The sequence below is a fragment of the Taurulus bubalis genome, assembly GCF_910589615.1.
Source record: "Taurulus bubalis genome assembly, chromosome: 17".
Lineage (NCBI taxonomy): Eukaryota > Metazoa > Chordata > Actinopteri > Perciformes > Cottidae > Taurulus > Taurulus bubalis.
In genome coordinates this window covers 3,471,738-3,495,778 of record NC_136605.1, presented here as the reverse complement: position 1 = coordinate 3,495,778, position 24,041 = coordinate 3,471,738, and the positions used below count along the sequence as shown (strand labels likewise).

At 45.5% G+C, this 24,041-nt stretch overlaps 2 protein-coding genes across 3 annotated transcripts; one reads left to right on the top strand and one right to left on the bottom strand.

Annotated features, from left to right (window-relative positions):
• Window positions 1-231: 231 nt before the first annotated feature.
• engase (endo-beta-N-acetylglucosaminidase) lies at window positions 232-15,059 on the bottom strand. The gene is made up of 15 exons (XM_079233072.1): window positions 14,996-15,059; window positions 9,929-10,054; window positions 8,672-8,751; window positions 8,383-8,584; window positions 7,115-7,263; window positions 6,792-6,946; window positions 5,156-5,304; window positions 4,883-5,054; window positions 4,684-4,790; window positions 4,463-4,574; window positions 3,312-3,499; window positions 3,085-3,227; window positions 2,859-2,952; window positions 2,663-2,774; window positions 232-1,769 (listed from the first exon to the last, which is right to left on the bottom strand). The coding sequence occupies exons 2-15, from the start codon at window positions 10,024-10,026 to the stop codon at window positions 1,368-1,370; spliced, it is 2,163 nt and encodes a 720-aa protein (XP_079089198.1). The 5' UTR covers window positions 10,027-10,054; window positions 14,996-15,059; the 3' UTR covers window positions 232-1,367.
• Window positions 11,280-22,266, top strand: csnk1da (casein kinase 1, delta a). 2 transcript variants are annotated; one of them, XM_079233075.1, is made up of 9 exons: window positions 11,280-11,712; window positions 16,959-17,069; window positions 17,910-18,058; window positions 18,169-18,397; window positions 18,496-18,666; window positions 18,762-18,910; window positions 19,376-19,544; window positions 19,675-19,784; window positions 21,377-22,266. In XM_079233075.1, exons 1-9 carry the CDS (start codon window positions 11,637-11,639, stop codon window positions 21,425-21,427), a joined length of 1,215 nt encoding a protein of 404 aa, XP_079089201.1. In that variant the 5' UTR covers window positions 11,280-11,636; the 3' UTR covers window positions 21,428-22,266. The 2 variants fall into 2 exon arrangements, with proteins under 2 accessions (XP_079089201.1, XP_079089200.1); XM_079233074.1 differs by having other exon boundaries at window positions 19,624-19,784.
• Window positions 22,267-24,041: the final 1,775 nt, after the last annotated feature.

The window sequence follows — 24,041 nt, the reverse complement described above, 5'->3', positions numbered from 1 at the left end:
GTTGTCATTTCAATTTCGCCTGAAACATTGAGCCTAATACATTTAGTCCAGTGTTAAAGAGAAACCTAAATCTTATTTTATTTAATGACGTCAGTCAGAATTGAATTCATAAAAAAGACAAAAGCATTCCACCGGTAAAAATCTGTCCTGCGTGTATAAGCAGGAAACAGACCACAATAAATACTGAATGCAGTTCAACAGGAAACAGAGAGAAAACATCTCATGTGGCAGTGATGACAAACATGTCTTTATTAGTACAATGATGATCATCTGTGTCTCTATTAGTATAAGTACAGTGATAACTGTCTCTATTGGTTTTATTAGTACAAGTACAGTGATAACTGTCTATACGTACACTGATCACGTGCGCAGACACAAACTCCAGCTGTTGAAGCCGACAGACCGCTGATCCAGATGTGATCAGCTGACCCGCCGTCCTCAGAAAAAGACATTGCTTCACATGACGCTTCAGAGGAAAGGATGTCTCATTTCTCTTAAAACTTATTTCCTCGTTTCCTCTCCTGGTTTCCTTGAGTCTCTCCATGCATCGCTGCAGATGCAAGTGAGGGGAACGGGGATGCAATTAAGAGGCTTGGGACGCAGCCTTTGATGTGTGAATACTACATTTGGGTGAAGGATGGTGGTGGAGGAGAAATATCCCCCACCCAATGATCACATGTTGTAGTTTATTGTATTCTGATGATGTGACAGTCAAACTCTTTGAAGAACATTGTGAACAATGTCACTTTGTGATATGTATTGTCTGACTCCATCTAATCGTGTTGATGTTGCATGAACATAGTTTTTAAGAAACAAACGAAATTAACATACATACGAGAAGAAAGAAATAGTATATTTGGAAAAGTAAATCTTTAGTTTTTTTGTCATTGTTGTGCAATAAGTGTTACCCCGTACTCCTGATACATTCGAGATACTGGTGACAATCTTCTCATCTCCCTCTTGACATCTAATTCAGGGAACTTAAGACACACTTGCTAGTTTACACGTGCCCTCATAGCCCTGATTAAAAGGCGTTGGTAGGGCGTATAGTACATGCAGTTGGGATTGGTTAAAGTCTGTGAAACAAAGCAAAAACACAATAACTCAAGCACATTAGCGTCGTGTTCATCAGGTTTTTTGGTCAATAGCTCCACTTTTCCTCCACCTAAATCTAAATCTGTAGAGACGTTCAGGTTTAAAAGTGGGTGGGGGAGGGGTTGTCAGCGCCATAGTGGACCGTCTAAAACGTTCTCTTTATAACTCAGGAGTCAAAAACAGACTTGGGAACGTTGAATTTGACATCGGAGTCATGAATGCAGCACCATAGCGTAACGAGGAGAAGCGGCTTGCTAAGCGGTTACATTGAGTCATTGTGTTACAGCCTCTGTGTAGCTGAGGCTTCTTCTTCCCCAGTGGCTCTCTGGGACCGGGAGGCCCTTCCTGCTCACCGGCTCCACCACCAGCTCCAGCAGGCAGGGCGCCTCCGGCACCGCCAGCTCCGTCACTCTGAAAAGATTAGAGTACGCCCGGCCCACCAGAGCCAGCTGACCCGGGGGGATCCTGGGATCGGGTCCCCTCAGCCGGCGCCAGTGCACCCGGAAGTGGCGTGCGAGCGTCGTCGGGTACTCCCAGCGCAGGGTGGCGTTAAAAAGCAGGCTGGGAGAGGGAGACTCTGGCGAGGTGCCGGCGCCGCGCAGCCACACCACGTCGTAGACGCACAAGCCCTGAACCAGGTCAGGGGGGACATGCTGATCGGCTACGTCCAAGAGCTGAGAGAGAGAGAGGATTTCTTATCTACTTTCATAATACGGGTAGATGAAATCCAGCATTCTGATTGGTTGAGAGTGAGTCACGGGGTGTACTGTATTGAGCCATAATGTACTGTACGCCTGTTTACATTTACCAGAGCGTTCCATATCAGTGTGCACTCAAAATAACAGTAATAAGGTTGATTTTGCGTGACCGTTAGTTGTCATTTCAAACAAACATGTTTCGTGTAAACTTTTATATTTTGGGGGGAATGACTTTTGATGAGAATGTCAGCGGTGAATAATGGCGGCGAGGGGAGAGCAGAGCAGATAACGCTCTGAGAGCAGACTAGTGAGCGGGGAGCGAGTGCGTAAAACTGGAAACTAAGATGAGGAATGAAAAGGGTTTGATAGCTAATCGCAAAATCGTGATGATTTCCAGTGAGAGATAATTACGTCTAATTAAACTAAACATCATGAAGGGGAAAAAAGTGACGAAGAAAAGACGGACAGAGAAGCAGTGAGAGCAACAGCCTGTTTACATTTACATACGGGGACTATTTTCTCCAGGCTACTGAAATGCGATACACAACGTTTGGTGGCTACAACTATTTTGTGCTGAAAGGCAGCTTACTATTTATAATGTCGAAGGCAACCGTATTATAAAAGCAATAAGGTACTCGAGGCAGTACTGTATCTACAATAATGTACAGTTCAAGGGTTTGCCTAACAACGCCCTTGAACAGTACATTATTGACAATACAGTACTGCCTCTCGTACCTTATTGCTTAAATGCGTGTAGGATTTGGCGGCTGGGCGAGGCATTTGAAGTGGAAATCCTGTATTTTACTCGTGCGAGTTCCAGTGAATGAACACAGTTATGGCGTTAAAGCAGCTGAACCCGTCTGGCTCACCATGACTTCTCCCACCCTGCAGCTGAAGGGCGTGTCCTGAGGCGGGCCGTCCCGCTGGATGCTGACGCAAACTTCCCTGAGAGCACAGCCGCGGAGCTCCAACTGTGCACACCTGCCCGCGGTGACATGAGGGAGACAGACTTAATAACGAAAGCCATTAACTTAGCGGTTAACTCGGCTGCTAAGAACGCCTTACCCGACAGTCCAGCCATCTGGACTCGGGTTGCCGCACAGCTGAGAGAACTGGCTCACCAACTGGAGCCCCTCGTCCACAGGAGACGTGACGCTAGCTGCGGAAACATAGAATATAGAACCCAGGAAGGGAGAAATCTGATGAAAACCTTTGTGTTGCGAAGCATTGGGGCCGTTGGATATTTCTAAACTACATTGGGCATCACGGGTATGGACTCTAAGAAACTCACGTTTGACATCCTGGACGTCCATGTGCGTGCAAAGACTGGCGTCTGTCGTCTTCAGCTCCAGGGACACTGTGATCCCGGCGGACGGCTTGAAGATGAGGGTCACCAGGGTCTTTGGCGCCAAGGGTACGTGGAGGGACAAGATCCTGCAAGAGAGTCAGAGCAGAGTACTGTGGATGCACTGTGAGACTTAGAAAGCAAGGGTGAACGAGAAACACACACACACACACTTGGCACAAACTGGAGACGTGTGTGTGGCGGGGATGAGTCCCTCCAGCAGCAGAGAGCAGCCTCCATTCCAGACGTCCTCTGTACACCCGCGGCCTGCAAACCAGCCCTCGCCCTCCAGCTCCGTGCGGTAGTACAAAGGCTGGATCTCCTGAGCGCTCAGGTTGAACCAGCCCCTGTTGGCCTTGAGCTGCGCGCACACACACACACACACACACACACACACACACACACACACACACACACACACACACACACACACACACACACACACACACACACACACACACACACACACACACACACACACGAAAGCCAAGGCTGCATTAATGTAGCAATTGTATTAATTTAACAGACGACAACATATTCAGCAACTTGCTTTGTGGACAACAACGAAAATGTGAAAATCTACTCTAAAATGGACTGCAGAGATGTGATCAAGTATCACACAATCTTCCTCCACAGGTTTGAAGCCAACGTGGACGAGAAATGCTCTTAGTAAAGATGACATTGTTTCGTCAAACGCTGTAATTTGTTAAATTAAAGTTTGCCCCAGGGCCTGAAAGAAACTACAATTCCCGCCTCTCGGTGATATTCCTGCACCAACTAGTCCAAAATGTTTTGTGGGTTCGCAGCGACCTTTGACCACCAAATTCAATCAGTTTGTGACAAAAAAAGAAGACCAGACAACATGACGCATCAGGCCAAGGCTGTCGCTACTGATTAATCATACAAGACACAAACATAACCTCGATAACTTGTACGTTATCGACTTATTGTAAGATATATGAAAATTACCTCAATCATTTTTATGATATTGACTTAACACACGATCTATGGACTTGACCTCGGACATTATCGACTTATGACATAAATTATGCTGACTTTGATATCGCTAGAATTTGGCAAACATGATTCCAGAATAAAGCGCTGGGTTTTTCTTGGGCAGATCACAGAGCCCAAGTGTACATTTGTATTTTTTTCACCTTACAATTCCAATGTCTGAATATTCTCACAAAGTGGCAGTGGTTTAAAATGGTCTTTAAATGATTCTGGGACAATAGATCATCCAACAAAATGTGTTTTCCTGACACAGTACAGCGGTTTAAAACACGCCCTCTGCCTTTGGGTGCAGATCCACCTCCTGCAGTACCTGTCCTCTACAGTAGAGGGCCTTCCCAAAGCCCTGGCAGAAGGAGGAGATGAAGGGAAGCGGCGAGACTGTCCGATGGATGTGCAGGTAGTCTGACAGAAGAGCCCAGAAGCTGCAGACAGGACGGGACCCGGTTAGATAGAAACATCTTTCTTCTGCTTTCCAACTCAAAAAGTTGGATGTGTGCATTCACGTCCCTGTTCATGTGGTGGTGGTCTCACCTGTCCTGGTCCTTGCGGAACTCGGTCTTGTCGCCGAGGCTCTCGTACACCCAGCCCGGGGCAAAGATGGCCGTGGAGAAGCCGTGCCTCCGAATCATCTCCAGCGCCTGTGGACGACCGAAACAAAGGAGGTGCGCCCCGTCAATGATGACGACGAGCGGCGCTTCCTTCACAAGCGGACGTGTCCCGCAGGGCGTACCTTGTTCGTTTCCCGCATTCCTCCCACCACCTCGCCCCGGGCGAACACGTCCACCCCGATGTAGACGTCGGCCTGGCGGCCTTGGACCCCGCTGTAGTCCCTCATCCACTCCAGGCTCTGCTCTGTCCAGTTGTAGTTGGTAAAGAAACCGTCACAAGCGTCGAAAAACATCCTGTTGGGAAGAGATTGAGATATAAGCATTGGAACTGACAAATTGCTGTCATCGATCTCTATCGAGATATCGAGTTCTGTTACTAAATCCAGTTGATCTACCTGTTGGACTGGTTGAGCTCATTTTGCCACGTCAGCTTTCCGGTCTCGATCACGCTGTCGTACCACAGCACCTGGCTGCCGGGCACCCGCTCACGCATCTGGTCCGTCAGATAGCGCAGGAACAGAGGCGTGTTCTTCACCGCGACTTCCTGCGGGCAGAGGGCAGCAAACACGGGGTCTTTACATGCTTCAGGCCAAGATGTTCGTTTTTGGCCCTACAAAATGTGTATTTTTGTGTTTTTACCATGTTCACCATCAAAGGTTAGCGTGTTAGCACGCTAATGCCGTGTTCACACCGGACGCGCCGCGATAATCCGCGCCGCGTCCCCCGCGGCAGTTTACTCGCGTCTATCTTGCTGCCCCGCGAATAAATCGCCAATTCGCGCCGCGTCTGTGGATTGACTTTACATGTAATCTGGTCGCGCCGCAAATTCGCGCCGCGTCCGGTGTGAACACGGCATAACATTTGATAATCATCATAAGCACAAAGCACAGCAGAGGCAGATGGTAATGTCAGTAGTTCTGTAGGCGTTTGGTCATGAGGAAAGTGTTGGACAAGTTATATTGTTGACCTAATGATGGCGCTAGATGAAAAGTCAGAGGATCACTCAAGTCATTACAATTCATCCTACCTCATGTCATGGCAATCCATCCAACAATATTATTACATTTAAATGATACGCATCCCCAAATACGGTACAATTCATCATCTCGGAACCATCTGTGTTCAAAATCTTCTGCCAAACCCATTTAAAAATGATATTTCACAGGATAAGTGACATTAATCAACCTGCTGGTGGCGCTGAAGGAAAAGTCAAGGAATCACAAAATTCCTCGGGGGAACAAGTGTACTTGTACAAAGAACAAAAAAATCTGCATTGGCTGGGATCTGCATTGCTTTTAAAAATTCCCCTTGACCTTTGGATAAATGTTCCACCTGGAACTCTTTCAGAGGGTTCTTCCGTCAACCCAAAATAAAGGGTCACACTTAGAAGAACCATCTGTGAAAGGTTCCACCCAGAACCCAGTATCAGACGCTCTACAGAGAACCCTTCTTTGGTGTAATGGTTCCACCCAGAAACCTCTCTTAAGGTTCAATCCAGAACCTTTCCACCTTCTAAGGGTGCTAACAAGAGCCCACGACGAAGAACTCTTTTATATTCCAAAGGTTTCATGTAGAACCTTTATATATTTCAACCATGCTTTCAACAATCCTTGAAGAACTTGTTCTTCCAAGACGGGGTTGAATGAAAGGGGTTCTTAATGCTACCCTTAGTCTAGCTAAGAACCTGTGAAAAACCATATGACTGTCTGGGAAAAAAAAAAACAGTGGAACCCTTATTTACAACAGTTTGTGGTAAATCAAGACCAGAAATCTCATCATTTCCTTTAGTATATCATAATTTTCCATTGAATTTAATATCTCGCAATTTTGATTTAGATATCCAAATCACAACGGAGTATCTAATTTTATGACTCATGGTCACACTATGACTACATCATATCGGTTGATGAGCCAGCATCACATCTGTACTCACACTGAGGGCGTTCTCTATGTTGATGAGCCAGCATCATATTCATACTCACACTGAGGGCGTTCTCTATGTTGATGAGCCAGCATCATACTCATACTCACACTGAGGGCGTTCTCTATGTTGATGAGCCAGCCCTCGAAGCCGTAACAGTGGCTGATCTGGACGAGTTTATCCGCCACCGCCCGGTACGACTCCTCCTCTTTCAGGAAGGCCTCGCACGCCGCGGCGCCGTCGGTCCACTCGGTGATGAAAGTCCCTGAAAAAGCAGCCGGATTGCGACGGGAGATTTTACAGATGAAGACAGGAGAACCTAACTGAAATTATTGTGCCATCAAATTCGATACCCGATATCGAAGATATAAAACACAAATTCAGGATTCCTAAACCGGACCTGGTTCGGTTTATATTCGGCCTTTTGACTCACCGAGAACAACGACTCCGTGTTTGTGCGCTGCATTGGTCCACACAGCAGGAGGGATCGTCACCAGGTTGTGTGTGAAGTAGTTGAAGATATCGATGTATTGCCAGTGGTAGAAGGCATACGGGGCCTCTGCATGTGTCCCCTGGGTAAAGCTTGACCACAGAGAAGAGAGCATGTTTAAAAGGGTCTGGATATCTTACGGCAGAATGAACGAACAAACTTCTCGAGTATAATGCCTTCGTCAGAATGAAATATCAAATCAAATATGATACGGACATTTTCTAAAATAAAGTATGGAACTAAAAAAAAACACTTAAATGTACAATGCTTCATTTCCCAAAAATCCTCATCACATCAAGTGAAAACGCACTGAGAGGGTTATGGTGCGTTCACACCAAAAGAGTTGCGAAATATTCGCGCAAGTAGATTACATGCTAAGTTAATGCTAAGTTAACACACAGACGCGAATGGTTGCAAATTCACTTTTTCGCTTTTTCGTCCGACGCTGAGTTGCGAAAGCCAATCAGCGTTGAGAAGCTCCGCCCGGCGTCACCGCCGTCCTGCGTAACTGTTTTCACGGAGTAAAGCCACGGAGAAACCATTAGAAATGGTTGTTATTCCTTCCATGGTGGATAGTGGAAATGAAAAGTGTTTTACGGAGAAAGCCACGCCCCCTTTCCGCCGCGAATGGTTGTGAAAAAGCGAATTAACCACATAAAATTGAGCGACTAAAGTCAGGCGAAAAAACGTTGTGAAAATTCGCAACTCTTTTGGTGTGAACGCGGCATTACAGTTGTAAGACCAAAACCCTGGACAACTCCCAGACCGGCCAACGTCGTGGTAGCAAACTGTCAATCAAGGAGTAGCCCCGCCCCCCTAAAGCATATCCTGCTTGATGGTCTGTTTGACTCTAAATGACCATCATTTACTAAATGAACATCATGCTATGTTGAAGAAGACTTGAAACTAGAGATTGAGACATAAACTCATGTTTACAATGTATATATATAATAAATCAAGAGAAGTAGAGTCATTTATATAGACTTCTATACAACCAGAGGGGTCGCCCCCTGGTGGACAGTAGAGAGAATGGAAGTTCAAGGCACTACGTTGGCTTCACTTCTCCGACCTGAGGGATGCCACCTAAGAGTCTCACATCACCTACTAAGCCTAAAGGCTGTAGCATTCTCTCATCTATTGTACTACTATTCTACATACTGTCCGTAAGTAATGAGCTGGAAGAAGCAGAAGTACTAAACATGCCTCCATACCGGTCATCCAGGTAGCCTCCCATCATGTCGTGAGACACCAAGGTGCGATGGAGACTTCCCGCCAGAGGAGGATCCCGAGCTGCCAGAGGGACTGTCGCCACATTGAAGAGGTTCGCCTCGTTCCGTTTCCACGACAAAAGCTCCTCCAAAGACTGAAGGCCACAGCTGATTGGTTCGGTGGTGTCGGCGTCGTAATGTTTGGCTGAGAGGGAGAGGAAATGAAATGTTGCGTGTGTGGTTATCGACTGCAGTTACGTTTTTTATACTGCTGGAAACAAAGACACCTCACCTGGTAGGGGGGAGGGCGAATACTTGACGACTTCATGGAGATCGCTTGAATCCATTGGTTGATCCAAACAAGACTCCAAACTGGTGAAAGTACAAGGTGGCGAGGTGAGACTGGTGCATTTGGTTGAACGTTAAAATCACATTATTAATTTAACAGGCCACGAGTCAAACGTGTTCTTCTATGACAGGAACACCATGTAACATTTACCGCAAACTAGTCACTAGTCTGCAATGACAAATTCACCCTTTAAATGTCCACTGTACTTTCATTTCCGGGCTGTGTATTGAACATAGACTGAGGTGGGCGTAGTCATAGTGACCTGTTGGTTTGTGGACTGATGTTTTTGAAGCCTCGAGTTCAGCAATTTCGCTTTTGCCATCTTGGATTACGGCCGCCGGCATGTTTTTTTTTGCAACCGATGAACAGAAGTTAGCATATTTGAACTGCAGAGGAGTGAAACCTGTCAATCACAATAAGCCCCGCTCTAAAGCATACTCTGCTTTATGGTCTATTTGACCATAAATGGACCATCATTTACTAAATGAACATCATGCTGCATTGAAGAGGACTTGAAACTAGAAATTGAGACCATAAATCAAGAGAGAAGTAGAGTCATTTTCTCATAGATTTCTATACAATCTGACTTCTTTTCTTCAACCGCAGGAGTCGCCCCCTGCTGGTCAGTAGCGACAACGTACGTTTTAAAACACATGCGCGTCGGCTTCACTCTGCAGAACCGGAGGTTGCCGCCTAGTATCGACAAGAGACACATCAATTCAACTTACCTGCGATACCTGAGCTTTTGGGAATCTGCCGATACAGAGTACTGATTCAATACCAGTGTGTTAAATTAATAAGCGGTACGCCTCGCTGTGTGGTAGAGACCGGGATCATTCTTCTATGTGTGAGTAAGGCAACACCATGGCCTGACTGAAAAGACATTGCTGAACTAACCGTATAAAACTAAATGTAACAAATAAATACGCAGATCATTCAGTCAATTTATGACTGCTGTTTTTCATCAAAATTATAAATTTTACTGCAGCAACTTGGTTAAAAAAAAGTGTAAACATTTATGCTTCGTGCTTGAGTCTGTTGTTTATTATTTGTTGTCAAAATGGGAGAAAAAAATGATCAGTTAAAATAAGTCACTTATTAGGTACCTTTGACTTTTGCACTAAACTTTCAATGAGTTTAATTGCTGATCCTGTAAACAGTAAACAAACTGACGAAATAAGTATCCGAGTAGGAAGTTACCGGCCGGAGTCCCTTGTGTGCGTCTTCCCGCTGACCTTATGATCCTCTGCGTCCTCTCCTTGCAGGCGGAGCGGCTCTCCATCCACGGACAAAGACATTTCACTGACTTTAGATCAGCCGACAGAGCTGTGAGTAAGCAAACTGTCAGGAAGGAGGAACCAGAGAGGAGTTTCCTGCCAGCAAGACCAGCAAAACACTTCCGACCCGCAGTCCTTCAGAATAAAAGCTTAATTTACATAAACGTAAATAACATGGGGGAAAAAACTAACTTAAAATATTATTTATTATTATTTACAAAACGTATTGTGTTCCCCTTTAAAGACGCTACTGGAGTTGAGTTGAGTTGAGTTTTTTTTAATGCTATACCGCAGAACATGTACAGAGTTTATTTGAGAGGAATCCGTGTGGTTTGTTGTCCATAGAGGGTTGACTCAGGCCAGCTGGACAAAGGAACCACTCTTTTGTTGTTGTGCAGAACCAGACTCTCTTACTTGGTAGAGATAAGCCCCAAGCAAGAAACCAAACACGTACAACAAGACCGGGCAATGAGTGAGGACGGCAAAGATGGCGGCCGTAAATAATACTTCCCCATTAAGGGAGTAGTGATAGTAGTGATATGTCCAGCGAGGTCAGTTAATAATAATAATAATAATAATAATAATAATAATAATAATAATAACAATAATAATAATAATAATATGTATATTTATATATACATATAATAATATTATATAACACAATTATTATTATCATTCTCATTATTATATATTATATTAATATAATATTATATATTATATTATACATTCAATATTAATATTATATAAACATATATTTATATATACAGTATATATACGAAATACTGATATATATATATATATTTATATATCATTATATAGTATTATTATTTAATATAGTAATAATACTTATTATTATTATTTATTTTCCAATTCAGGCCCACAATGACACCACACATTTTAGCTTTTCACTCTCTAGTTTTTGTGATTTGTTTACAAATATTTATTCAAAATATGAAATGAAAATGTGCCTGTGAAAATCCAGATTGCATGAGTGATTCAATCAATGGAAAGAAGACGTGTGTGGATAATCGTATCAGGTCAATCAATGAAAGGCTTTACAATAAAAGCTGATTGTTCGTTTAATCACAAGCTATTTCCGGGTTAGGCTGTAGTTGACAGTATCGGCCCAGTGAAGCCGTTACCGGTGTTGGTATCTATTGGCAGCTCTCTCCTTTAGACGCTCTCTGGCAGTGTACTCCCTCAATCAGCCAGCAGGAAAGTGACGTCAGACACATCCTGCGAGTATAACCGAGACAGCGAAAGACGGACGGAGATCCACCATAACCTCCGCCAAAAAAATCCATCTTCATCCGCGGCCAATTAACGTGTATCCGTATCAAAACAACCGAGAGCATAAAGTGTAAAGTCCAACCTTCTGAACCAGCCGCGTATTAGCCCAATATGAGGTCGGCGTCATTTTGAAACAAGTGGCGAAAGATTGCGAGAGCCGACTTCATCCGGGAGACAACCCGCAGGAAGACACCTCCATCGCTGCCAAGAGTTTTTTTTTTTTATGTGTCTGGTGTTTCGCCTGTTCTGCTGTTAAAACAGACTCGAGCTGTTAAACCATTTTTTGGGGGATATTTTGGAGCTAGCGAGCCCGCTTGCTAGTCGAACACCAACCGCTAACCATGGAGCTGAGAGTGGGGAACCGATATAGACTGGGCAGGAAAATTGGAAGTGGATCATTTGGGGACATCTACCTGGGTAAGTTCCAGTCAAATAAACCCGCTGTTGTTGTCTTTGTCCCCGTTGAACGTTACCTCGGCGTCGATAACCCGAAGCTTTGACAGTTTGTCAGCTGGGTTTTCCCGAAAACGAGCCTCGATCAGCTGTTCAGTGTTTAGTGTTATAGCAACATTAGCCACGAAGCTAGCTAGCACTCTGTGTAGCAAAGCGGCGATACAACGTTACCGTGATAACTCACAGCAGCAAACGATGTACATGTTGAATTTGGTCGACTTAGTGTGTGTGTGTGTGTGTGTGTTTGGTGTGTGTGAGAGCTGTGGCTGTCGTAACGTACAATTAATGTCCAAGTGAACAGTGTTAACGACGTGAACGGAAACTGATGGCCACCCGCTGGGCGACATACGCTAACCACTTTTATCGGCTAACATTAGCTCATATTCGTTAGCTCATATTTAGTTGTTTCTGTTTTTGTTTCTGTTTAGTCCTCGAAGTGGTCCATGAGACGAACAGAACCCTACTGGTGCTGAACTGTCTCCTCTAAACCCAACAGACCGGTTCACTGTCCTCCTCTGATCCGCACAAGAGGGATTCATCAGAAGGCTAACGTTAGCTTCATCGGTGCTCATCAGACTACAGACAACATTTCAAATGTGTTTGTGCTTTATTGCACAACCAATTGCTTTCCCTCTGAAAGCAACTGCTATTATCAAACGTATGATGTAGTTGTGTTGTAATCCGGGTCCTTCAGGTCTTTGACATAGAGCTGGTTAATGCATCCTGCTTCCTGTTTAGTGCCTGAGGGGACATGTTCAGACATCACTGAGTGGCGCACACTAAGTGCCAGCAAGGGCTGTGACCTATTGATTGGGTGTGTTTTTGAAGAAGAAAAAATAGATTGGGTGTGTTTGCCTCTCATTGAAGGTAAATGTCAAAGAGATCAATATCAGTTGTGCCGGTTAAACATTGCTCTCTACATAAGCAGAGACAGTTTCGGTTCTTAGCAGTGATGCTGTTGTCATTAATGTTTGTCCTTAAAATGTCAGGGGGAAAAGTGAAAATAACCATCCAATTCCAAAGTCACATCTCCATATTGCTTGTTTTGTAACAGTCCAAACCCCAAAGACGTTCAGTTCACAGTGACATTAAAAAACAGAAAATATTCAGTATTTTAATATTGAAAGTGAATGCTTACAGAGTGCTAGTTTATCCCGTTTAATTTTTTCACCTTTGCTACTATTTGTTAAAGGAGCACACCGTTAATTTAATTTGATCACATTTACTATAAATTGCACGTGTAACATTGACCAGAGGAATTTCAGAGAGTTAACGAGAGATGCTCATTAAATATCTGCCTTTTGCCACGTGCAATGTTATCCCCCCATCTGATGTATTTCTTAAAACACACAAGTACACTTTTTTTTTTTTATTGAATCAGTCAAGTTGTCTTCTAATGGTTTAACGAGTGCGCTGGTTCTTCCGCATGGACTGTTGGCGAGAGCTGCCGGCTTGCTTGCGTATTATTCCCGCTCCATGGCTGGTGACCGATGTGACGTAACCTTGGTAACAGTGCGTGTTTCTATAGTGTCAAAGCGCCTGACACGGTAATGGAACTATTTTGCGCTTGTGTTTTCATATTTTATACATGCACATGTACAGTGAGGCTCCCATACAGAGCTTTAATGCAGTGTGAGCAGCTGGCTGTTTGTCGCTGGCAGGAGGAGGAGATGAGGTCAGCTGTGCTCTGACTGGGTGTGCATGTGGACCGTCAGAAGTGGTAGAATAGTTAGTCATCTGCAAGAGGTTCGTCGTGACAAAACATGGCGCTGGCTCAAATGAACACATCTCCAACTTCCTGGAGGGGAGAACAAAGTCTCCACCGTGACGCAGAAAACGTGCTCACACCGAGGCTTCGTGTTCATCTGAATCCTTCTTTAAAGCCAGCTGTAGCCAGTGTGCACTTTAGTTTGTGTGGCGCGTGACTGAAAGTGACCGGCGATAAATCCGATTCAAATGTTGTTGAGCGGCACTTTGCATGAGGAGAGTGACTTCATCCTCTGCTCAGGTAGACGTCACTCCTCTGTATCTTTACATGGACAATGTTTGATGCTCTTAACACCGTACAGGGTGAAGGTTCCGTGAAGGCATGATGACTATATTAGATATTTACAACACGGTGATAATTCCACATGATTTATTGTCTTTCCACGGAGTCGTATATCGAGATATCCGACTTATAAGATAAACAATGACATCATCCAAATTGATAACAAGCACACGCTAACTACATTTTTATTCAAAGTATTATGAATAAATACTCTATACTTTTCATTTGTCAAGTATTTAGTTCACACAAGAGGATACAAAACCATGTGGTGCATGGTTTTTAGCCTTGTCGCCCAGCCCTATTTACAAATTCTAATATTCTACTGTGACAGTTTTTTTTATACCTTTTTTATAAACATGCGTTATTCAAATAAACGCATGCGTCACTTTTCCTCTCATTTCATCAGATGGCGTCGGCCTGTATCCAATGTTGTGTTTGCCATATTATAGAAAGACTTATTGCTTGTCACAGATTTTCTTTCTTAAAGCCCATCCTGAATTGCAATTTTAATCTAAAGGAAAACGTGTTCATGATGCAATAAGATTGCTTTTCTAATAAAAAATGATAAAGGAAAAGTTTCTTGACGAGGCGCAGCTCTGCTTCATCTTATTACCCGTTTGACGAGGACAGATACTGTGCACTGAGAGCAGGTGGTGTGTGTGCTAAAAGGGATGGGTCCACTTACACAAGCAAAGCTAACAACAATCGCAGAGAAGTCAAGACACGCTAAGGGCCCAGCGCTGCCGGTGACTCACTACTTTCCTGCTCCTCTGAAAGCTCTGTGGTTTGATTGTGTACAAAGAGAGACTCTGTTTTATACAGCGGTTACGTTGACGTTATATCGACCCGCTACTTCTCAGAAACTCAGTTGAGAAATCATTTTTTGTTGTTTTGTTGCTTTGCAGTCGTACATGTTCAGTCCTCCCCTTATATCAGAGTTGCACATCTCGCATTAAAGGGTTTGGCGTGTGTCCCTGTCTTGAACCGAAGGCCCCACGGCTCCCACAAGTCTTGCATGCAGCACATTGCCCTTCTTATCACGCTTGTGCTGCGGATCTCTTCTCAGTGACTTGAGTTTAATCAGCAACGCGCTCCCGTGTTCAAGTCTGGACCGGCCCGCCCGGCCCCGGTTAACACGCACATACTAGAGCGCCAGTGTGACTCTGTATCGTTATTTCCTTTTATAGAAAGTTTTACCTCTGTTCGTGAACTAGTGGGGAGAGGATGTGTCCAGACTTGTTTCACCAGCAGCAGAGCTCTGGATAAAAACACACATATGAACACGTTGTACCAATAACGCACGAAGGTCGGGGGGGTGAGGGGGAATATCTGTCAAGACAAATCACATTCCTGACTCAAAGAAAGCAGACAACAAACCTGAGATGTGCTGCTCACACTGTCAAGAGCCTCTGTTGACACTTTCGCTGTTGCTGATTGGTTGGTTGATTGGCGGGTTAATCGATTGGCCGAGCACACGTCTAGGACCTGTGTTGGGCTGAAACGAAAGACGGCGTTTCCCGATCACTCTGTGTGTTTGATTCTATAAGGAAACATTAATTCAACATGATAATCAAGTTCTCATGATTGTTACATCTATCCATTAGCTTCAAAATGTCAGAAAACCCTTTTTTTATTCTTAAAGGAATAAAACAAACACACGCTCAACAAAGCAGGGAGAAGCTTTAAAGACATATATATACATGGACAATATTGGTCCCCATATGAGGCTCATTGACAATTACTTCCCACTTTCTCTGACATCGTCATCATTATTTCACAATATTCCCTCACCCATAGGGACGAAGGGTGTTTCTCCATACATTGCATCAGAAGGTAACAGCCCACTTCTCTCACTTCTGCAGAGAAACAAAATGTCCTCCATGATGCCACGAAGGCGAATGGGATTTGTGGTAGACTGACCCTTTTTTCAAAGCTGCTACTGGACTGATATGGATTTGGGTAGCCAGCCAGAGGCTGATCAATGTCATCTAATTTGGTCATATATAAAAGATCTGCCTCTTTTTTGTTTTCCTGCATCATTGCGGTGCCCTCTCGCATGCTGCGCAACAACGCCTTCTGCCCAGCGTTATTTTAGCAGCTCTTGTGTGTAAACGATACGGCATATCGGCTTTAAAGTGAGTCATGGCCCCCTTATTGTGCGCCCCCTCCCTCTCGCCCCCGGGGAATGGCGCCCTGCCCCGATGACCTCATACGGAGAAATCAATGATGCTCCACCGGTGCCGCGTGTGTGAAAATGGGATTATGTAACCTGGAGTGGAGTGGAAGGGAACTGGAACCTGTAACCATGTTAAGAAAGCAAGCTGAAGCCCCTGCTCAGTCAGACCACGCAGAGGAGAGTGGACTCTTGTCTGGTGTAATTATAGCTGCGAGGAAGTCGGGCTACACATGCAAGGAGCTATGGGAAAGAAGAGCAGGGTACATGTAGTGCACGCTGGTGGTGTCTCTTCCATGTGGAGTTTCTATGACCTTTTTAACTGGTCATGAAACTGTCTCAATTTAATACTGATGACAATATTTGAGACTGGCTATTTCTATTTAGTTATTTTTAATCCGTGCCACCAGGTCAGATTCTGGTGAATGCAGATGAAATGTAGGTTCCTCATGAAGTCCTTTTTAGCTCAGATTAAGAAAGAAAGTATCCTTCCCTTGGGGAAATTCTTCTCTGCATTTGACCCATCCCTGGATAGGGGGCAGTGGGCGGCCCTGGGGGGCACCCAGGGGGCAGTTGGGGGTTGGGTGTCTCAGGGACACTTCGACATATGAGCTATGGGGGGACTGGGGATCGAACCGGCTACCTTGTGGTTGCGGGACGACCACACATCCCCCTGAGCTACAGCCGCTCCTGCTGGGGGGGGAGGGGGGGGGAGGGCAAACATAGGCCGCGCGGGAGGGAAGGGAGGCGCGGGAGAACCAGAACCGGTTTTGCGCGAGCAGACTGTCAGACCCACCGCTGCAGTAAAATGGGAGTCTTTGTCCACGGGTACTGTCAAAATCACACAAAATTAAAGTTCCTCATCGTAACTCCCATAATGTATGTCCTCCTCCTCCTCTTTAACTGCCAACCACACAAGTGTCCCTGCTCTGCTGCAGATGTCTGTGTACTTTGGTTAACATCCTGCATTCTGTCCGTCCCTTCTAGGTACCGACATCTCGGTCGGAGAGGAGGTCGCCATCAAGTTGGAATGTGTGAAGACCAAGCACCCACAGCTCCACATCGAGAGCAAGATCTACAAGATGATGCAGGGTGGAGGTACGGTGTACTCTTAAGGCTTGATGCCACTTCAGTGTAGAGATTGTGATCTTTATTGCATGTGCAGTAATATCTGCCCCCCGTCACGTCTGGAGCGGCTCTGCCCGTTGATGACACAGTGCGCTGTTACTCATGACGTTACACCAAACATATTGGTGACTTCAGGCCGAGAGCGGCGGCTGCAGCCGAGTCAAAGTGGCACTTTTTTTAAAGGTTAAAAACTCGGAGCACACCTGTGATGGAGGGATTTGCCGCCACGTGGCGACCTTCGAGCCGTCTCTTTACATAGAAAGTCATTGTTTACTGTTATACAAATACTCTGAATTTAGCACCTTTTTTAAAAAAATTAAGTTATCACATCAGCAATCTGTATAAAGCCGTCCATGTGACTGTCTGTACAAGGTCGTTACAAATGTGCACACGCATGCATTTGTATTTTTGTTCCAGCCTGCTGGGATGTTTCGGGCCACGCCGGCTGACCCAGACTGTGGGCTGTATTTGCAGTTGTATGTATATAAATAGCTGTGCGTGCGCTTGGTGCTGAGCAACATCATTTAGTTGCTGTCTGCCTATAGAAGGGAATGCCAGATGGCCTCTTCGCCTTGGCAACATCAACCAATTACCAGATACTACTAAACCAGCTGGCCTCTGCCTTCATACTGTGTGCGTGTTGGGTGTGGCGGACATTTTTATTCTCAATAGTAACATGACACCGGCTGCACCAGACTACTTTTAAAATATTGTGATTTTAAGACTATCTTTTGGTAACGCAATCAATGCTTCAATAAGCACTAAATATTCTCCCTCGCTCCCTCTTTGCTGCTCCCTCGTCGGCTCCAGTCGGCATCCCAACGATAAAGTGGTGCGGGGCCGAGGGAGACTACAACGTGATGGTGATGGAGCTGCTGGGGCCCAGCCTGGAGGACCTGTTCAACTTCTGCTCTCGGAAGTTCAGCCTCAAGACTGTCCTGCTGCTGGCCGACCAGATGGTGAGTTCACGACGGGAAGGAAATTGTCCCGATTGGGTCTCCGTGTAGTGTAGCCCAAACGCATCACATCCATGTTTGCGAGCTAACGTCCGACACCCTCTCCCCTCTAGATCAGCCGCATCGAATACATCCACTCCAAGAACTTCATCCACCGAGACGTGAAGCCGGACAACTTCCTGATGGGGCTGGGCAAGAAGGGCAACCTGGTCTACATCATCGACTTCGGCCTGGCCAAGAAGTACCGCGACGCACGCACACACCAGCACATCCCCTACCGCGAGAACAAGAACCTGACCGGCACGGCGCGCTACGCCTCCATCAACACGCATCTGGGCATCGGTAAGAACGCCATACGCAAAAAATACTTCTGTAACTGGACAGACACCCCCCCTTTCCTTCCCGGCTGCCGTTCTTACTTTCCCCTCTTGTGCCCACAGAGCAGTCCAGGCGGGACGACTTGGAGTCGCTGGGCTACGTCCTCATGTACTTCAACCTGGGCTCTCTTCCGTGGCAGGGCCTCAAAGCCGCCACCAAGAGGCAGAAATACGAGCGTATCAGTGAGAAGAAAATGTCCACGCCCATTGAGGTCCTCTGCAAAGGCTACCCATGTACGTCTTCCTTCCGCTCTGCATTCGGTACATTAGTCGTGTGTTAATGTTGATCCAAACTGAAACCTCACTGCTCATGTCCCGCCTCCTTGCAGCGGAGTTTGCCACCTACCTGAACTTCTGCCGCTCCCTGCGCTTCGATGACAAGCCTGACTACTCGTACCTCCGCCAGCTCTTCAGGAACCTCTTCCACCGACAGGGCTTCTCTTACGACTACGTCTTCGACTGGAACATGCTCAAGTTTGTGAGTATTTTGGCTGCACTACATGTAATACCTGTCCACCTGCACCAACGAAAATAGGGCTCAACATTTCACCTCTATTACTGGCTCCGTACAATCTAAAAACTAGTATATAAAACAAATTCATATGTAGAATTCAACCAAACAACAACACTGCTTTCTTTACACGTTGAGCTGAATTCAAACTGACTGCTAACGGAGACTCTGTCCATCTTCCGGGGCCACCGGCACGCTTGTTTAAAGATCTCGTGAACTACATACAAACACGTTTGTGTTCTTATTTTAAACCTCTCTTCCGAGTAGTAAACCACTTGTACTGAGCAGAGAAGGTAGACCACAGGACCACTCAAGGTTTCATTCATACCAAAGATTAAGTTCTAAGTAGACTGAATAAACTAACATATTAAGTATATTTACTCCCATTTTTTTTTTGAAGATATTTAAGGTGTCTGTGTGTCTGTGTGTCAGGGCGCCAACAGGGCCGTGGAGGACGCAGAGAGGGAGCGTCGGGAGCGGGAGGAGAGGCTGAGGCACAGCCGTAACCCCGGGGCCCGGGGCCTGGCCGCGGCCTCAGGGAGAGCCCGAGCCATGCAGGAGGTCGCGGCCCCTTCACCACTCAACCCCGCCTCACACACAGGTCAGCACACACACACATACACACACACACACACATATATACATACATGCATACATAACTTGTACCAGTAGAAAAGTAGCTGACATAGTCCAGTTGGCATTGACCTTGTTCCTTCTTTTTGTTTTTCCAGGTTTGGAGAAGGAGAGGAAGGTGAGCATGCGTCTTCATCGCGGGGCGCCTGTCAACATCTCCTCTTCGGATCTCACAGCACGCCAGGACGCGTCGCGCATGTCCTCACAGGTAACACAAAGACACGGCGCTTAGTTATGTAATGTACGAAAATCCACTCGGGCTGTCTCAGTCACGACATTTAGTTGACATTACCGGTTTTTAGTCGTGTGTTTGGGTTCATGTTGTGGTGCACAGAAACACGGGTTCATTTTAAATGTCTCGCTCTAAAACTGTCTGCGCTGGATGGGAGCAGCAACTGTCGAACACGCTGCTGCAGACGAAGGGGAGCCGCTCTCCTGTCAGATCTGTCCCCTCTCAGTCGCGTCTTTATTTTGGGTAAACAACATTTGTGGTTTCTCTTTCGCTAACGGCAGAACCGGTCCAACATCGTCGTTTCCATGGTGTTTTCTCTCCTGGCGTTGCAACCGTTTGCTCAGACACTTTACTTACACTTTACCCAGCTGATGGAAACACTTGTTTGATCGTGGTCCGCTCAAATAATCCCAAAGCTCAGTGTTGGGGAGGAACTGGTTCCATGTAACGGAGTTCCAGAGAGTGATGCAATTACAGGGTAAATGTAATTTAACAGCTAAAGTTATTGATACAATATGTCATTTAATTGGTTATCAATAAAGGTTGGTGTTTACAGCAGAGTATATTATTTTGGTAAAAAGCTTATATGCAGAATATAACATTCACTCTTTGTTCCAATCTTAATTTAAGTTCTATTGAAGAACTTCAGAAGGGTTTGACAGTTATCAGAATTGAGTATCGTTTTAAAGTCTCAATTTATAAATTGTTAGTCGCCATCTTTTAATTCTGGCCGACCCCGTCTTGGTATTTTCGCAACCAGAAATGACACGAGAGTGTAGAGCGAAGTACAATAGAACGTTTAGAAAATGTTACAAACACACTGTGAAAGTGTTACGGTTCTAAACAGACAACGCTGACGTACCGAGTTTTGTTCATCACAGAGCAGGAAAAGTTTAGTTGGATACAATAAATCCTTCAGTATTTAATGAGAATTAAAAAGAACAGAGGGAGGACTCTGCGTTGCCCGACAGTATACATTGTGAAATATCATCATCTGTGCTCTGTTCCCTAACAAAGACTGACAAAAAAAGGAACCACACATTACAAGAGAACACGCACTGTATCAGCATGCACAGACTTCCCGTTTTCGTTGGTCCCAAATGATCATTTGTTCCCCTTTTTTTATTTTATTTACGCTCACTGACATGAAGCAACCAAATAGCAGCAGTAGTTCTGTACGAGCAGAATTTACAGAGACGGATTATTGAGACCAGTTTAGATTAGTTTACTCATAGTTTAAGATCATCTCCTACCATCCAGCTGGTGGTGTGGATCTGAACAGTCACGCTTTATCAGCTCCTTTTGTTATTTGTAGACAGAGTGCTCCCCCAGGAGGTCAAAGAGTGTAACGGGAAGGTTTTGTTTTAGAACGGCACTGAGGCCCTCGATAACGACTAGTGTAATGTTATTGTTACATTATTACCAACATGGATTGTTTAATTTGTCTGTGTGTTGGTAGTCTTTCACCTCAGCATGAACTCACAGGGTTGCTTTTTTTCCTTTATGTAGGAGGACTTTATGATTTATGAAGTATGAAAGATGCGTCTATCTCCATGTGTCCTCTGCAGGCCCTGTCCCGGGTCACGCCCAGCGGCCTCCAGTCTGCAGCGCCGCGGTGAAACCCTCCTCATCCACCTGTGCACCACGGAGGCCTCAACACACACCGCCTGCAACACATGCGCACACGCACACACAGACACACACACACACACACACACACACACACACACACACACACACACACACACACACACACACAACTTTTCAATGACACAGAGGACTACCAACGAATGCACCAGAGTCTGGCTGCCCTCCTGTACACCTGACGGAGGATGAGGTGTGTGTGTGTGTGTGTGTGTGTGTGAAGATGGGTGGAGTACAGTTCGGTAGCAGCCGTGGCCTCCATCCTCCTTACTGTCGATGAAGCCATGGAATTCACTTTCCTCTGGCATCTTTTTAAAACTTTGGTTTTACTTGTTTCTCCGTCTTTAGCGATTAAAGAGTCTCTTTCCAGCAATCCGACTTCACGAGGGTTTTTGAAAAGGACAAGCGTGTTTGAAAGTAGTGTGTGGGACATTTCTGATCACGAAGACATTTGATCCGTCACGGCAGGCCGGTACCCAAACTCTGTTCTGTGTCCTGAAAGACTTTTTAAATTTTTTTTTAACCTTTTGCTTTCGGTGTTTGAGGTTTAAATGTAAATGTAGGATAACCCCCTTGTTTTTCAAATGGGACAAAGGGTCTTTTAATGTTCCATTTCCAAGGATGAGCCCACCGTACGACTTTTCTTTTCCTCCTCAGGTGCGTTGGAACCAGGACGTTGCAGTTGATCCAAAAACACGCAGCACATTTTTCTGTCCGTCTTCAGGTCGTGACTGTTGTTGGGAAAGCTGTGAATGGAAACGTCCCGTCTCCGCACTGAGCGGGCGTTTTAACCTGGTGCATAGTGACGGTGTGTGTGTTGTCTGTTTGTTCGGTTCTGTCTCGGGGGGGGCGGGGGGGTTATACAAGCTCACATGGGTGGGGGAGGGGTGAAGTAAATGTTGAGGGGATTTTCTTTTCGGGTTTTCACTCCTTTGCCTCCTAAGCTCATTCTAGACCCCACAATTACACATCTGGGCCTTTTTTTTTCTACCTCGACTTCGTCAGACGCTCGCTGTCCGTCTTCATTGACAGACAGGAACCAGAATCTCTCTCCATACGACACCACCAACTTGCACATGCTCTTTTCCAATGGAGTGACCTTGGCCGAGGTTTTTCCTCCTCCTTAAATCCACGAAACTCCTCCAGAGGTGCGTCCTGGTGAGCAAAACGGACGTCTTCATAATGAGAAGGCCCCGAGATCCATTACTGGTTGCATTACCCCAAACCAGAAGCCAGACAGTTTAGATGAGAGGACATGTGACACAGTTAAAGGCACCCTCGGGATCCGTTTGTTCACCATTGAGAGAATTCTGCTAGAACGCCCTCTGTCGGGAAAAAGGCTAGCTAGTTGCATTATGGGCAATGTAGGACAGAGATTTTTTTTTAAAACTCGTATCATCAGTTTTCAGAGTGTCACGAGAGTCCGGGGTAGAAAATGGACGGTTGTGCTTTTTAAAGGGCCGGTTCACCCCCCAAATCAAAAATACATGGATTGCCATATTGTCCCATTTTTATTGGAGAGAAGTCTCTGTCATCTCGACGCCGACGTTTCCCATCATGACCGATCGATAGACGGCACTACAGGTAAGGGGAAACACATGGCTTTTATCTTTCTGAGGGGGTGAACTGTCCCCTTTAACATGAGAGGGCGGTTCTGGAGAGCTATGGTGCTGAGTGTTTGTCTTAAGACGGGAGGTCCCAGCGGCACCGGAGCCTCATCTGGCTCTTGTTTTGTTTCTTTCCCCGTGTCTCCTTCCGCCCGAGCGTTTTTTTTGCCGACCGAATTCTGCAGCTTTTGGAGTAGAAAGTCCTCGATGTGGTAGAGCGCTTGCAGAGTGTCGTCGGCCGTGTTCTGTAGTTGGCGGGTGGGGGAAGGGAGGGGGTTGTAGTGATGTGTCCATGTTTGTTCTGTCGTTGTTATAGGATGTGATTACGCTCCGTCCACCGCGTCCACGGAGCCGCTGTACGGCTCCGGATGGCGGTGGCGTGTGGAGGGGATGGGAACGCCTCACTCCATTTGTTTTTTTTTGTTTGTTTTTTTGTTTTTATATATAAAAATATACCTCACCTGTGGGCTTGAAAAACAAACTAACAAAAAAAAAAATAAGCGATGGATTAACTTGTTTGTCTCACTGATGATGGCTATGATAGATGCAAGTACACTTTACAAGAGATAATAGATTCTTTTTGTTTTTTATTCTTTTTTTCTCCAGTCTGTCGTGTCTGCTTCTCTCAGTTATTTCTACTTCTGTCCCAATTTTTTGCTTTTAACCGTGCAGGGGGGGGATGCGGGTGCTCGTGTCCCACAATGCATCTCTCACCGTGGACTCATGGGAAGTCTTTTCTTTCCACTCCACACCTTAAGACTTTCGCGCCTCATTTGTAATGCCACTGTATTTGTGTATTTTAAAAGTGTAAATAAATTAATAAGTACTTGTACGTGTTGCTTCTTATTGAGCGTGGATGGCTGATGTCAAAAGCTGAGAAATTTGATTTATTATTTATTTTGGGTAGATTCTGTTTAATTTTTTTCCGTGTGATGTGGGTGAATTGATCCTTTGAAACATTAGAAAGCATCCTCTGGGGACC